A 17,306-nucleotide genomic window follows, 5' to 3' on the forward strand; every position below is an offset into this window, starting at 1 on the left:
AGCATAATTATTTTATTTTTATTTTGAGGTAAGTATGAAAGCAAATGGACGGCTTACAAAAAAAAAAAAAAAAAAAAAAACTGTTTTAATGTTTCTTTCTCACTATAATTTTGAACTATAATGATGAATTGTTAATTCATGGTAACCACAAAAATTTTATTACTATTCTGTTATAGGAAGAAGCATGAATATAAACAAAATGGGTAATAATCCCGTTGGTATAAATTTATCTCTTCAAAAGTACGATCAGAAGTTCAAGTCTTGAGAGAAATATGAGTGCGTGAGTTTATTTAATTTTAAAAAAAGTTGTTGTTGTTGACAAGTATTAATATCTATTATAATGTTTGAAAAAATATAAAATGTGCATAGCCATTGTGGAATTTTTGCATTGAGATGGTTCATTCACGCAGACTGAAGTGACCTTCCTATTGTGACAATTCATACAATTCTCTATTACCAACAAAATGATAAATCTTTCCAAAAAAATTAACCTGACAATGTTGGGATAGAATCATAGAAATGACAATACGAAGCGCATCAAGATACTTTCAATTAGCTTTTACAAGTGGTATGTTTTTATCATTGAGAATTGATGTCCTTTACTGATAGCAATGGGTGCGGGCATTATCTTCATTTCTATTCTCATTTAATTTTTTTTTACCTATATAACATCTTTAAAATTCGTCAAATTTTTCAAAGCAGCCTTTATTCTTGTTCCCATTTACATAATCAGTTTCTTAAAATCACCTCAAACGAGGCGGGCGCTTTTACAAGTGATATGTTTTCATCATTGAGAATTGATGTCCTTTTATGGCGGGCATCATCCCTATCCCTCTTCATTCCCACTTTCGTTTAATTTTTTCACCCACGTAACACATTTAAAATTTATCAAAATTTTCAAAGCAGCCACCATTCCCTCTTCCATTTACATAATCGGTTCCCTAAAATTGCCCCAAACGAGGTGGGACACTACCAAGGTGTGAATTTTTGTCATCCTTAATATATATACTTAACCTATATCATAATATGTAAATATAATTTAATAAATTTATAATATATTTGGGGCAGAGAAACCATCTCCCGAATTTGTTGAGTTTTTTAAAATAGTCCTCATTCTGGTCTCCATTTATATAATCGATTCTCCAAAATTGTCTTCAAATAGGACGGAGCGGCCCGTCAGGATAGAGATTTTTGTCATCCCTATCCTTTATCAGAGCAGGTAAAAGCTAAGAAACAAAGCAACCGAAGCTACAAGTATTGTGCACGAGAACATGTACCACAAATGAACCCAATATGCAGTTATAGTTAAAATGAATGCACCGAGTGCACCCATTACCTTCCGCCTCCTATATACTTTCGAATGGACAAGTACTTTTAAAAAAATTTAAGCGCAAAAAACAGTAATTATGGGATTGGTGTAAAAGCTATGGTAGTTTTGAAATTTCAAATACCTCTATTTCTCTCTCACATGTGCCCCGGGGGATGGTTTAAAATTTACAATAAAAGAATTTTCCTCCTTTTATTTTTGATACAAAATGACAATTATGCCCTCAGATTTTATCTTACGAAAAAGGACAAAATTTTAGACATAATGGAAAGAAAGGATGGCAAATGTGTTAGTAGCCATGCATGTGTGAGTGTTGGTGTCTCGCCCGAATTTCCTCTGTAAGTAGCCAAGCATACCCTAATTTCCTCTTTGGGCGTTATTCCAAGATAAGAAAGACATTATTGCTTGGTACTAGTAGATTTTGAGTGGGATTTAATCTGTTTCACATTAACCATGTGAGTGTTGCTGTCTCACAGACAAAATGAAGTTTTACAGAGCCAATATGTGTAATCATCATCCCATTTGTTACTCCAAACTTAAAATGTGAGAGGGAGATTGTGGAGCCAACCAACTCCACAGCGATAGGCTAAATACTCTTAAAAGTATATTTTGCGTAGTATTTTTATTTTATATTTTTAAAAAGTGTGTAAAAAACACTCCTAACCTTTTCACATTATGCAAAAATACTACATATGACATAAATTAGTTCTATAATACCTGTGTTGCCCTTTTACTATTCCGAAAATGCTCAAGGTGTATGTATGCTACTAATCTCATAGTATAGGGGTGTTACGTGCACATTATCTTCTTTTCTTTTTTAACTTTTTCTCTATATATATTTCTAGACATTTTTTTAAAAAAAAAAACTTTGAGAATTTGTAAAACAAGGATTTGAATTTTTTTAGATTTCAGTTACTCTTTTCTACTAATTTTTTTTCTTTATTTTAATTTTTTTCGTACCAACACTATTAACCAAAAAAAAAAAATCTCAATATCAGTGCACACTGATTTTCGAAGTTTGGAAAAATTTTATTTTCTTTAGTTTGCACTTTATTTTTATTTTTTATTTTCTATTTTTATCTTTACTTTTCTTTTATACTTTTCTTTTTTATTTTACATTTTTATCTTTACTTGTCCATTGCCCACGTCCTCCAATAGTATCATTTTCAAGTCATTTTATAAAATAGTTCAGTAAGGGTAATTTAGTCAACTTAATGTTTAAATTTGTCAGAGGAACCTATTTGCACAAGATTAAAACTTTAGGGGTATTTTTTGTACGAGAGAGACATTATCCAATAATATCTTTTTCAGTCATTTTACAAAATTATTTATTTTTATACATTTTATAAAATGGTTCAGTAAGGGTAATTTAATCAACTTAGGGTTTAAATTTGTCAGAAGAACCTATTTGCACCAAATTGAAACTTTAGAAGTGTTTTTTGCACGTGAGAGGTGTGATATGTATTGTAAACATACTTTAAGGATGTTTTTTGCACTTGACCCTAATAAAAATACGTATATCATTTGTAAAATTTTATTTTTATACTAGTAATACAGTAATACTCTAGATGTATACTTCACATAAAAATAGTGGATGAAATGTGTCCTCTACCGTAAAATGATTACACTTAGAAAGTAGGGAGATGAACAAACAAAACAAGTAAAATACAATATAGTCATGAAAAATCTCCAAATATAAGGCACACAATTGGAATACATTTTTATATTATACAAAATAAAAAAATTATTCAGACTCATTTTATTCATGAATATAATCACTAATTTAAGCTTAGGGTTGGATGGATTTTTTTTAAAAAAAAAAAAAACTTTGTATTAATTTTGTAATTAAGTCATACTATACTTTAAAATTGTATTAAATCCCATTTTATTTTTTTAAAAAACAATTGCAATATTACTCATCATATCTTAATAAAGTTAAAAGTGTCTCCCCCTTTTAATAACCATGTGGAATCAATGGTCCAGGTAATACAATACGAGTAATTTTTTCGAATGGGGACACCGCTATTGTAAAAATATATATATATATATATTTATTGACTTGTGAATGGACTATTGTCGTTCATCGTACGTTCAATATGGAGGGATGTGATGGACTTTGTATGCCACGTGGTGAGATGCAGTGACCAACCATGCACCGACACGAGACAGTGCCTTATCAGGAACCACCAACATTGTCCTTTTGAGCCACTTGTCCGCACCTGTTTTTCCACCGCCTTACAGCCACTCATACAGCAAATTGAACCTCCTTTTGAAGTTACCATCTTGCCCTTAACTCCCACACGATCTACGATTTTTGGTATTACAAATGTCAAGCTAACGTTGGAACTTCCATTTTAAGACACAAGACAGCGAGAGGGGAAATGACATTAATCTTTGGAAATGACATTAATCTTTTCTTAAATTATAAAAATACTAAGAAAACAAATAGTGGGTTTTTTTTTTAAGGTTTAAATCTAAATAGAGTGAAAATTATATAAAGCTGAAGAATGATATTAAACTCTCTTATGATGCCATTATTTTAGTTTAATGGCAAAGCTTAAAATGACAAACAACAAATATACGAATTCAAGTTTGAGAGAACTTACACAATCTCTTTTTCATTCTTTATTTTCTTTAAAAAAGATTAGGAAGAAAGGAAAATTTTTCTTTAAAAAATTATATATATTTGAGTTAATAATTTAGACATGAAACATCTGGCGAAATTTTATTTGCCTCTAAATATGTTTCAAGTGATCGAGATACCCAAGTGAATAAAAATTCTTTAACTAATACTGTAGACCTGAATTATTTGTTACAGTAGCAATATTCTTTTTCTCTTTTTTTTTTTTTTTTTTTTTTTAATGACAAGTGAGAAGACATACCATACTACTATGCCTAGTGGAATCGAAACGTAAACATCTCTAATGGACTAAAGACCCTACATATACCACAAGCTTAATAGCAATCACTTAAAAGCATAATAACACTAAATGTTAGGTCTAGACAATCTTTCCATCTTAACATTGCATGCAACTAGCTTAATGTCGAATAATGGCTTTATTAAATCGTAGAATAAAGACAACGATGATGATAATATGGTGACACTACGATGACATTTGCTCAACTTTTCAAGTCTTAAACAGTTATGGCAAATAAAAGAAAAGGACCACATGAGATAACATACCAAAATCCAATTTGAATTATGGAAAAAAATGGTGCACATGACATAAGCAAAATTCCAAAACATTTTGCTAGATAGTAGGTACCCTGCAAGATAGGTAACTTGAGATGGAACCAAGGCCTCATAATACAGACATTAAGGACCATGGCTTCTGTCATCTTCACCATTTTGATAAGGTGCCACCTCCAAGTACCCTAATAAGGTTAAGCAACATTAATTTCTAAAGTTTACTATCAATCGACTCAAGAACTTGATTGAGATCCAAAACCAAAGAAATTCCTAACAAAATGGAACATGAACTGTCCGAACACGTGTACGGTGTGGATGTTATAACTCCATGAATGTGATTGATGTTAGGTCCATCAGATTTATCTATGTCATGAATCATGAATTGTGGAAATGGAATTATGCATGCATTTGTTAATAATGATGAAGGTTGGGGGTACTTGTGTAACTTTCCACGTCCCCTCTTAATTGCTCATTATAAGAAGGGACGTACAAGAGAAGGTGATCATTTAGTACCCTTAGTACTTGGAGTAGACTCTCCCTATTAAACACAGATCTTCTCTTAATTCTTCTACTAGTTTGAGACTTGTGTTTTCCAAAAGGTACTTTTAATCCCACTCTCTGTCTTCCTCTACCGTTTACATGTATCTTCCTTCTCTCTTGGTCTACTAGGCAATATTTTCATAATCTCTCTCTCTCTCTCTCTCTCTCTCTCTCTCCCCCCCCCCCCCTGTGTGTGTGTTTTATAATTTCTACTTGGAAAATCTTCAGTGTAGAAGTCATTGAACACCTCCATATCTATTATCTATTAGAAAGTGGTAAGTGATTACCATGTCAGAAGTTATATAAATAGTTTGTCATGCTGTTTTTGTTTATTAGAAAGTAAATTACATGTTAACCTTTTTTAGATTAGGCAAAATAATAGCTACTTGTATCCAAAGCATCAAATTTGCATGGTTCAGATATATAACACACACCTATATAATGGCATTTTAAATTTGATTCCTAAGTTTCAAATTATCCTTCTAGTTTATATATATGAGTATTTGTATATTAACTTGAAAAAGTTCTTGTGGGTGCATGTGTCATGACAATATATAGTAAAAGATGGAGAAATCAAACTCGAGTCCGGGATTGTTGAGGACAAAATCAGATCAGTTGGTGGAGAAAGTGGCGGCGGCAATGGCAGCAATGAAGTCACCGATGTCGAGTGAGGCAGCAGCAGGAGCAGCAGGAGCAGCAGGAGCAGCGGAGAGTGGTGCCACCCTCTCAAGGAAGTCGAGCAAACAGCTACTAGCAGCCGGATCACCTGGGCGCACTGGCAGTGGCAAAAATACACACATTAGAAAGTCAAGAAGTGCTCAAATGAAGCTGGACTTTGATGAAGTGAGCAGCGGCGCCGCTCTGAGCCGAGCTTCTAGCGCTAGCCTCGGATTTTCCTTCTCTTTCACAGGCTTCACCATGGCTCCGGAGGAGATCGCCGATCTCGGCCCATTTAGTGACGAAGATATTCGTAAGTGCTTAGTTCTACTAAGTTTTTAAATTCAAAATGTTTCTTCTTCTTTTTTTTCTTTTTTTCTTTTTGTCCTCTATTCATTTCTATAACCATAATTTCTTAGGATCTGTTTATTAATTAAAACTAATAGTAAAAAATGAAAGGCAAAATTGTTTATCTTTAAATAAATGAAATGGATGAAGAGTCTATTTAGTTCAGTTTTTTAAAACAATTAGCAAGAATTTAAAACTATTTAAAGAGAATATTAAAATAAAGTTCTCTCAAAACAAATTTTTTTTTATTTTTTTTATTGAGTTTTCAAAAACTATTAATTAGGCAAGTTTTTGTAAATAAAATAAAATAAATTGAGCAGGCAAATTTCCATACATCTATTTTCATTTTTTTTTTTTTTTTTTTTTTTTTTTTTGAAAATTTTAACAAAAGTGGTTTGCCCTCATTCATACGTCATTCAAAGTTTAAATGACCTAAATACCCTTACAAAGATTACACTTTTTGGTTCATATCATCCCATAACTAAGAGTATAGAGGTGTTTTGGTCCTTTTATAATCTACAAAAACCATCTTTATCAGGAAACAACTAAGAGCTCAGCTTGAGCAAATGATTGGTTCAGAAAAGAAAGGTTGTTGGGAGAGTAAAGAAAACATATCTGATTTAAGTAATGCAGCTATCAATAGAAACTACCAGGCCTCGCTTTTAATACAAAAGACCAACAGTGTGGAGCTGGTGAAGAGTGGGCCCCATTAAAATGAGAAAGTGAAGGATAAAGTTTCCATTGATTAAACTGGAGATTGTGATGGGACCTAAATTTTCTTCCATGTCCTCAAGACTTTGGAAGCAGATTCGGCAGAAGCGTTCACATCCAAGTTCCACAGTTTTGAAGTTTTCACCCCTACTTTGAAATTTCACTGTTATAAGCAGTTAAATCTTCTTCCATACATATTCCCCTTTTTTAAGCTTTCACTAAATTTACTTTAAATTTTCACTACTACAGTTGTTTTTATAAATACTAAATAATGAAATTTCTATAAAATGAGGTCACTCTAATATGTGACTGATGTAATGTGTTTTATGATGTACAGTTATTTTTCATTCGGCTTGAATGACCTTTTTTTTTTTTTTTTTTCATTAGTTTCAAAAAAATTTAATATCATATACTAAATATGAATATTTTTTAACAATTCAAGAAAGTTTTCACCAAATTAATAAAATTACCTAAAGGGCCACTTTTCTCCAAATTCTTCTTCTTCTTTTTTCTTTTTCTTTGCCAGCCATAATTCACAGTCGATTCTTAAAATGACCAGCCAAAAATAATTTTCAACCGTGAACGTGAAAGGTAGAAAAAGGCTTCTATATGAGTATATGACATGACTTGACTTCTTTTATCAACCGTAACAAACCACCCTGATTTTCGGAGAAATTTTGGTACTATGACCATACCAAAACCAAACAAGGTACTTGATTGAGGATGAAAAGACCACACTTAGACAACAAGAAACAATTTGATTCAGGATGTTCAAATTGAATGATTTAGGGTTCTTAAAAATCATACGAATAAATATAGTATTCCGGTAGAAATAGAAAGTTTCAAATTCTTGAAGACAAAAAATAAATAAAATTCAAGGGTGTACATATATTGGGGGGAAAAAAAAAAAGTTAACAGAAACAAAGTAAATAACAACAATAAGTATTGCTAAACATGCATTTATCATCCAAGAAAACATGCTAAGACTTACAGTATCGTGTGATGTTACGCTCATTCGCACGGGATAACCTGAAAGGACGAAATTTTTTCAAACAAAGTAGTTTAGAAAAAGGTCTGTGCTTACTGATACATACTATAAAAATGCCCATTTCAGCGGAAGATATAGAAGCTGGCATGCGCAAGAAGAAGATTCAAACAGAGCCTACCTTACCAATTTATCTGAAGGTGATGATTCTTGCCATGCATGTAGGTTTTCAGTTTCCTTTCTTTGATCTGCAGAGCATATCCCGGTCAAATCCTCATCCCCGAATTGCACATGGATTAATTTGATACTATCTATTTGGACAGGAAAGGACGGAGACTTGTGTAGAGATCAACGCATCCCATTGAACATGGCAATCCTGTCAGGTTCAGTCTTGTACAGAATCTCATCTTATATGATATTTATGTACAAGACTAGATAATTACCAACAACAACAGTGCGATACATGTCATAATAAAACATACTGCAATTTTGGTCTAGGGAAACAAAGGAACTAATTCAGATACCTGTATATCTGATTATGAAACCTGCAGTATGGTTTCAAACTTGCTTCAGCTGTTACTGAGGTTGGACTCATTCCTGAGTCAGACCCAAGCATAAAATTAGTGTTGACATTTTTTTTTTCCTGAATGAATTAGTGTTGTCATTTTGATGCAAACTACGAAAATTGTTGTCCTATTTCTTTATAACTATAAACAGCTAGTGTTAGGAATTTGCTGCCTGTTTAGTGTTTACTAATAGCTCCATGTCTTGTTCTACGTTATGCAGTTCACGGATGTGACATACAAGCTAGTTTTCAAAGGCGTGACATCCACAGTGGAGAAGGATATTTTAAATGGAATTACTGGTTCAGTGAATCCTGGAGAAGTTTTGGCACTAATGGGACCTTCAGGAAGTGGAAAAACTACGCTCCTAAGTCTGCTCGGTGGAAGGATAAAGGAGTCTACCACAGGTGGTTCAATTACTTACAATGACAAGCCATATTCGAAGTTCTTAAAAAGCAGGTAACAATCTAGAGCCTAGTGTATTGAGATTGATTCACTGGTTTGAATCTAACAATGCAGATTTGAAGGAATAACTCTGTTTATGCAGATTTTGTTATTGGAAATCAACTTATAAGTTCATGTTTTTGGTTTCAAGGAGTAGATCCAAATTCTAAAAAATGAACACAGAGAAAAGAAGCATGAATATTCCATATCAGAACTGAAAACTGTAGAGAAGTTGTTCAAAGACAACAGTAGTATATTTTCTGCATGCAAACGAAGGTATATTAGAATTTATACAAGCTACGACTATCACTTAAACTGCATATCAAGAAAGAATAAGATACATCAGTAGTTGATTTTCATACGCAAAAAAAGCTATGGTAATTCAACATCAAAATAATAAAAGCAAACAGAGGAGCAAAAAAAGTGATTTCTATCTTATTTGGTGGATTTTTTCCCCCCTAGGTGGATAAAAAAGTTGAGTTACTTGGATATAAACCATAAGCAACAGAATTTGAAACTTTTCCATCAAACCTGATTGAAACTTCATTTTATGATTTCTTGCACCCATGGAATCCCTAAGTTTACCTTGGAGTATTGTCTGAAACGAATATTACAGCAAAAATGAATAGAAGTATGAAACAAAAGAGCAATTACAAATTAGACTAACATGAAAAACATGGCAGGATAGGATTCGTGACTCAAGACGATGTTCTATTTCCTCACCTTACAGTGAAGGAAACATTAACATATGCAGCTCTCTTAAGGCTGCCAAAGACATTGACGAAGCAGGAAAAGGAAAAGCGAGCCACAGATGTAATATACGAGCTGGGATTAGAAAGGTAAACTCTCTCTCTCCAGAACATTAAAAATTTCAGATGAAGATTATTTCACTTTGTAAGGGTTAAAGAAGCAAAAATTAGTTAATATTCTTCTCAAAACTAATCAGTTGGAAATATCTATTCACACAGGTGCCAAGACACCATGATCGGTGGATCTTTTGTTCGGGGTGTTTCAGGTGGAGAGAGGAAGCGTGTATGTATTGGCAATGAGATAATAATCAACCCTTCCCTTTTGTTTCTTGATGAACCAACCTCTGGCTTAGATTCAACAACTGCTTTGAGGACCGTTGATATGTTACAAGATATAGCTGAGGTATATTGTTTTTAAAGTCTTATCTTTAAGTTCATTTATTCACATACAAATATTTTTAGTTTAAAAGCAGTTTGCCAATGTTTGTTTATTCTCTGTTTACTCTCACAGACTCACTCTATTTTTTCAACTAAACACCATCTTCAGGAAATCACATACACAATAAGAAACAAGCTATTGCTCAACTAATATCAAAGGGCTAAGTTCTAGAGATATTATTATCATCCCCGCGGGGGGGGGGGGGGGTGGTGCGGGGGGCGGTTGGTTGTGGTGGGGAATTAATGAACAAAATAATAAATAAATAAAATACAACAAAAGACCATCCTAAAAAATAAGCAGTTAGCCCAACCATAACACACACAAAATTAACAATCCCACTAAATCCAGACTCATTTTTTACTTTTGTTTATGGCCTTAGCCTCTCGTCACAGCTTTTTCCTCAGAACACTTGCTCAAGCATGCATCCAACCTAAATGATACAATCATGTCCTAAGTCCTTTGTACTCCCATCTTTCTAGCAGCTTTTCTGTCCTAGTTGTTTGGATATAGACATATAATTACTCAAACTAATATGATATAAGGAATATAGATAATTCAAATGACATGCAATAACCAATTATCTACTAAATATATGGTGTTACTAATTTATTTCAATCTTATGGCAAGGCCGGGAAGACAGTAATCACCACAATCCACCAGCCATCCAGCAGACTATTCCACAAATTTGACAAGTTGATCCTTCTTGGCAAAGGAAGCTTACTTTACTTTGGAAAGGCATCAGAAGCAATGCTTTATTTCTCATCCATAGGATGCTCCCCTCTGATTGCCATGAACCCAGCAGAGTTCCTGCTAGACCTTGCAAATGGGAACATTAATGATGTTTCTGTACCATCAGAATTAGAAGACAAAGTGCAAATGGGTAACTCAGAAAGGGAAACAAGCAATGGAAAGCCATCTCCTGCAGTTGTGCATGAGGTAAAGTAATATTGATTTCATGAGCATAAAATTGTGGGTAGCTTGATAGAGAAACCATGTATGAAGTATGTTTAACTTTCTTGTTCTTTTTCTTCTAAACAGTATCTTGTAGAGGCCTACGAGACACGAGTAGCAGAAAATGAGAAAAAGAAACTTCTGGTTCCAATACCGGTTGACGACGAAGTAAAATCGAAAGCGTATTCCACAAAGAGAGAATGGGGAGCAAGCTGGTGTGAACAGTTCTCCATATTATGCAGGAGAGGACTCAAAGAAAGGAGGCATGACTATTTTAGCTGGTTGAGAATCACCCAAGTTCTCTCTACTGCAATTATTTTGGGATTGCTCTGGTGGCAGTCAGGTAGCAACAAAGCTGAAGAACTTCAAGATCAGGTATGCAATCATTACTTTGTCATAGCACACAAATACATCGACCAAAATGGAACACTAACTGTCCAACCTTACTAGATTCCCCAATGTAAAAGCCACAACTGAGGTGGCTATATACAAAAAAACTGAGGAGAGGTACTGGAGAAGTAAACAAATAACCTAATGTATAAAGCTTAAATTATCGACCTTTGTGGCCTTCTACTAAACATTTGAGATTGATCAACTGGCACTTAATTATTCCTCTTTGATTCATGCAATCATAGACCATTGCTTCTTAATATTGAGATTCTGCAATGTGATTTACCTTTTTTGGTCTCTAAATAGTGCAATATGATTTCTGATAATATTTCTCAGATATGCAACCAACAATGAGGGTAAAAACAAATCTCATACACATTGGAAAGAACCAACAGAATATAAAGAAAGCAAAAAGATCAGAGAATGAATATTCAATGGAAAAATATTTACAAAACCTAACTATAACTGAAAAATCAATTCATTTTCGCTAAATTTGATTATTTCATTGCAAGAATAAAATTCATACAAATACTAGTTAAAGTGACCAAGAAAAGGTTCTAAAGAATCATGTTTAAAAGAAGATACTAATGACATCTGGCTCTATCATGAAAGAATCCTAATATAAGTTGGTCATGTAACTAGAACATTTGTTCTTGCACAAACATGGAATATAAGATCAGGTCTCAACCTAGAATAATAACACTGAATTGCAGGCAGGGCTGCTTTTCTTCATTGCTGTCTTCTGGGGATTTTTTCCAGTCTTCACAGCAATTTTCACATTTCCTCAAGAAAGAGCCATGCTGAACAAGGAACGAGCAGCCGACATGTACAGACTGAGTGCATATTTTTTGGCCAGGACTACAAGCGACCTTCCACTTGACCTCATCCTGCCAGTACTTTTCCTTCTTGTTGTCTATTTCATGGCAGGCTTGAGAATGAGTGCTGGTCCATTTTTCCTCAGCATTCTTACAGTTTTCCTCTGCATCATAGCAGCACAGGTATGCCTCTTTCTAATTATCAGACCAACAGGGTACCATAAAGATTTTACTATGCTTCATGATAAGATAAGCTGGGGTGTAATGGCAGGGCCTCGGACTAGCAATTGGGGCTACATTGATGGACTTAAAGAGGGCTACAACTCTAGCCTCCGTAACTGTGATGACCTTCATGTTGGCAGGTGGCTACTTTGTGAAGGTAAGCATGCCAATACGCTTAGAAGTCAGACCATCCCAGACTTTTCATTCTCAAAAATATTTGAAACTCAAGAAGAAAATAGTTTTCAAAAGATTGAATAACTAATGTGTTCTTCAACCGAAGTCCACATTTATATAAAATATAATAATAAGGTTGGTTGAATGAGTATAAAGGAGAAAGAACTTACTATAGTTAACATTGACTTAAAAGTTCTATGAAAGCTCTTTTTTTGAACACCACATCCTGGAAAGGGTAGTAACAATAATAGTCTATGTGACATTGCAGACAGTTCCAGTATTCATATCATGGCTCCGCTATCTCTCCTTCAACTACCACACTTACAAACTTCTTCTAAAGGTGCAGTATGAACACATCAGTCCCACAATCAATGGGATGAAAACAGACAGTGGTTTAAGAGAAGTTAGTGTCCTGTTAGCTATGGTTGTAGGCTACCGTCTTTTGGCATACCTATCATTGCGAACGATGACGCTCCAACCTGGAGCTTAAAAGAGTGACAATCTTCAAGAGAGTACAAAGCTGAGCAACTCAGCTTCCGCTCTTTTACAGGTCTAAAAGAGAACTTGCGAAGAATTGAGTCACAAAGTTAGAAAAGGGATACTAGCTACAATCACTGATCCAAAACTTCTGAGCTTTTCAGCTTTAAGAAGTTATAAATTCATCAGGTAGCAGAAAGTGATATAGAGGAGACCGTTACATGTTATCCTATGCATGTATGTGGACATCACTGCATGGAGTTCCATTGTAAATTTTTTTTTTGATAAGTAAGTTCCATTTTAAATATTTTCCCATAAAATTGAACTTTTGTTCACTGGTAGGTCCTTGTCCCTAAAAATATGAGAACACTTTATGCATCAGCTATACCAAGTACCAACTTCAACTTATTGTATTTCTACTGAATATGCGTATGGATTCCACAATTTCTGTTATTGATGTGTCGAGGTAGGATAAAAAAACAAAAAATAACTTACTTTGATATGCACAATCATTTGTAATGATTAAAAAAGTCCTAGTTCAATTATCATTGATTGAACTTTACCACCATTGTACACATAGCAATACCCAAAAGTTCAGATAAAATTATAACAGAATATTCAACTGCTAATCTGAATAAATCCCAGTATTGCAAAATGCCTCAAATTTGGCTGTGATGACCACCCAACCCACATTTTTTTTCCTTTTTTTGTCGATGATGGTGGTGTCAAGCCTCTTAAAGCACTCCATAATCCACCGCCATGCACATACAGTCCCCCTGTCCCACATGTATGGGGCAGTTACCGGGAAAATTCCCTGGTGACGGCCCCAAGGGGATTCAAACTCTCAACCTCCAAGATGTGAGGTGAGAGTCTTTGCCATTAAGTTATCCCCGTGGGTTACTTTGCAACTCAATTTGCTGTACATCATTGTTACATTCAGATGCAACTTATACTTTTTCCACAAATTAATTTAATGTTTCTAATATTTTCTAAGGAGAGCTGCATCCAATATTGTGGGCTTCTTCTCCAGCTCTGACTCTAGAAAATTCTAGTCAAATGAAAAAAAAAAAAATGCTTTCTAGGGTTGAAACACAAATAAACCTCGGGTGATTCTCACCATTACACAGTGGGAAGATTGTTTAGATAGCTACTAAGTATTAAAGTTGCTAGGTTGAAGCAGGGTATCTTTGTTTCCCGAAGAAAATATGTTCTGGAATTACTGGCTCGACAATGTTATTGGAATTGAACGGGGCATGTGACCCGAAAGGCAAAACGAGATCTCATTAGATTTCAGAAAAGAGCTCAAAGTTGACGAGATTGGTCTCAATCAGGTACCGATACAGTTCTGGTTTTACCAACAAAACTGTTGCACGTGTTATTGCGCAAAAGCTCACAACCCAATCAGTATTTCCAGAAAAATTTAGTCAAACTTTGTAAGAATATTCATAGTTGTTAAAATCCCAATCCAGAATGTCAAATCTTATCAATCTTAAGCTTACAACAAAAAATATTCCAACTCCTCTTCCAAACACAGTTGTCAAAATATTCATCAAATCTTAGTTTTTTTCCTATTTCTTCGTATCACCTATTGTATCTTATCATGTGTAAGTTTTTTCTTTCTTTTCTTTGCATCTTTGAAAAGAGGTTATAAATATGGGTTTCATAAACAAAACACATAACATTCAAGCATGGAACTTTAAGCAATACACAATCAGTATCATTAAAATTCCATGTCCCAAAGAGGCAAAGGCCGCGAAGCTTTAAGCAATGCACAATCAAATTCATGAAAATACTATGGGACAAAAAGACGAAGCTATGCAATCATCAATTTCCAAGTCATAAACAATAAAGATAAAATAAAATCATCTAGAGGTTATGGTATTTCATCCAACATCTACTAATATGAACTTCCTAAGCGTTAATCCATACTCCTATCTATAATTTAACTTATCCACTGTTGAGAATTAAACACTAACATAACCAAAGTTCCAACTACTTCTCTTTTAATATATGAAATGAGTAAAAAATAAAAATAAAAATAAAAATAAGATTAGGACCTAAAAACAAATAAATTTGGCCTCTGTTATCGAGCTACAAAAAACCCTTAAATCTCCAACAAGTTACATCCACTTTATGACTGATCCATTTTAGCACAGGCTACATCATTGAAAATCTTAAAATCAACAATAACGGCATGAGTCAGAATGAATGTAATCACCCTAGGCATTTGGTTTCTTGTTACCAGGAAATAATGTTTCAATTTAATTCAGACAAATATTATCATAATAATAAAACTGACCTCATCGCTGGAATCGAACATGCATGACAGATGATCCACCATCAATATGCATCCATCCCTCTATTTACCAACACACCACCAATTTAAACCCAACAATGAAGACCATTAAAATATTGGGTTTTGATAGTGTCAAAGCACAAAAATCTTTGTCTCTGGTCTCTCAGTGTGAAAATGCCAAATTTAGAATCTTTTACCGAGTGAAAACACGGGATCGTAAAAACCCTAATTTCATTGTACTCATTCTGTAAGCATCAAATATTAGGGCGTCAAGAATATTTACAAACAAAGATTGTGTTATTGACCTCTGGGTCCGAAACTAGTCAATTGTATCTTTTTATGGTGACTGATCAACAGAGTGAAGTGATGGACCATAGCAATTCTTGTAGTATTTGTATATGGAATTGAAGAGGAAATGGTCTGGAATGATTGGAACAAATGATACCTCAAGAAGATGGGATAGTGTAATTGAAAGAACATTGTTGAAGGTCTGCTATATTATTAATTATTAATTAGCCGTAGGCATATTCCAACGGAATTTGTTCAGATTTTACTCACGTCAAGAAACTAGAGTAATCAGGGTTTTAACGATAAAATGTACTAACATACTTTGAATAAATCACAACATAACCCATATTCAAAAAATTCATGTTTCGTGAATGTATGTATGTGTGTATATATATAACAAGAAAAAAAATGATAAAGTGTGAAAAATACTCTTTATATTTACATTTTTGACAAATAATATGTTGTTATATTGGGTATATAATAAAAACTATCAAATAAAGGGTTATGTAGTTTGAAAAATGAGCAAATTGGAAAAGGGGTTGAAATCACTGTTAAGATATAAATTTTTGGAAGTACCGTCAACTCTTCCGATAATGTCTTTAGGCAAAGTTAGAAAAACACTACTAATGTTTATATTTTTAACAAATAACACCTTTATCATTGGCAAATAAAACCCTTATCATTTATTTTGAGTATATAAAATTCTTTTTAAGATGTAAAATTTCAAAAATACCATTGTCTCTTTCGATAATGTCCTTATCTATCTATCTATATATATATACACACTTGTCATATTTAATTAGTTTTTTTTACTTATTTTTTATTCAGTTATACATAACATTTTAGTCTTTCAGCATTCAGGTCATTGCATTGCACAAAAATTTAATGTTTAGGAATTTTTAGAATGTATATGGAATTATATATTTTATATGTATACCATAAACGTATTTTTTGCCCACAATCCTATATTATATATAAAAAAAAGAGTGACAGTTTAATAATTTTACAACTAATTAGTTTTTTACCTATTTTTTATTCAATTATGGAGTGATAGATTAGTCTTTTCAATATTTAGGTCCTTATTTATTTTAAGATTGAATGTTAGAAATTTTTTATAATGTATTTATACACTTTATATACATATTATATGAGTGATTTTTTTATTTTTAACGATAAAGCCCCACACAATTTTTGCCCACACCCCTCCCTCCACTTTAAGGATAGGTCTAGATGCATTTGATTTAGGGTCAGTTTGGTTGGATGCATTTGATTTAGTGTCAGTTTGGTTGGAGGGTGATGGAAGGAAAAGAAAGGAAACAGAAGGAAATGAAATATGATCATACATCATTAAGGGAAAAGAAAGGAAATTGAGTGATTTGGAATAATACAATTTAGGCATTTTAGGTTGCTTTTGTTATCCTTCTAAAAGTGGGAGTAAACGGAAGGAAATGCAATAATTTTTAATAAAATTTTATTAATATCAAATTTTTCCTATAGTAGACAAAATCAATAAAAAAGGATATGATAATAAATTCATTAAAATAGTTTTTTCCAATTCCTTTCACAAACATGATTATTATCATTTTTTAATCAACCAAACACAATAAGTAGTTAACAATATTCTCTCATTTTCTTTTTTCCTTCTCTCTTAACTAATATTATTATTTATTTTCTACTATACCAAACATAGCCTTAGAGTTAGCCTTTGGATTGATGGAATTGGAAGGAAAAATAAAAGAA

General features: G+C 33.2%; 1 protein-coding gene across 4 annotated transcripts; it reads left to right on the forward strand.

The window, feature by feature from the left end:
* Nucleotides 1-4,994: 4,994 nt before the first annotated feature.
* On the forward strand, nucleotides 4,995-13,435 carry LOC132293199 (ABC transporter G family member 22). Of its 4 annotated transcripts, none has more exons than XM_059790561.1 (11): nucleotides 4,995-5,116; nucleotides 5,616-6,027; nucleotides 7,888-7,979; nucleotides 8,545-8,780; nucleotides 9,449-9,604; nucleotides 9,734-9,917; nucleotides 10,581-10,889; nucleotides 10,992-11,279; nucleotides 12,008-12,292; nucleotides 12,381-12,488; nucleotides 12,774-13,435. In XM_059790561.1, exons 2-11 carry the CDS (start codon nucleotides 5,622-5,624, stop codon nucleotides 12,993-12,995), a joined length of 2,286 nt encoding a protein of 761 aa, XP_059646544.1. In that variant the 5' UTR covers nucleotides 4,995-5,116; nucleotides 5,616-5,621; the 3' UTR covers nucleotides 12,996-13,435. The 4 variants fall into 4 exon arrangements, with proteins under 4 accessions (XP_059646544.1, XP_059646546.1, XP_059646545.1 ...); XM_059790563.1 differs by having other exon boundaries at nucleotides 7,888-7,958; XM_059790562.1 differs by lacking the exon at nucleotides 4,995-5,116 and adding an exon at nucleotides 5,130-5,332.
* Nucleotides 13,436-17,306: the final 3,871 nt, after the last annotated feature.

Source organism: Cornus florida, unplaced genomic scaffold (genome assembly GCF_030987335.1).
Source record: "Cornus florida cultivar Cherokee Brave unplaced genomic scaffold, ASM3098733v1 CherokeeBrave_3.0.0_Hap2_Chr02, whole genome shotgun sequence".
In the NCBI taxonomy this organism is placed as follows: Eukaryota; Viridiplantae; Streptophyta; class Magnoliopsida; order Cornales; family Cornaceae; genus Cornus; species Cornus florida.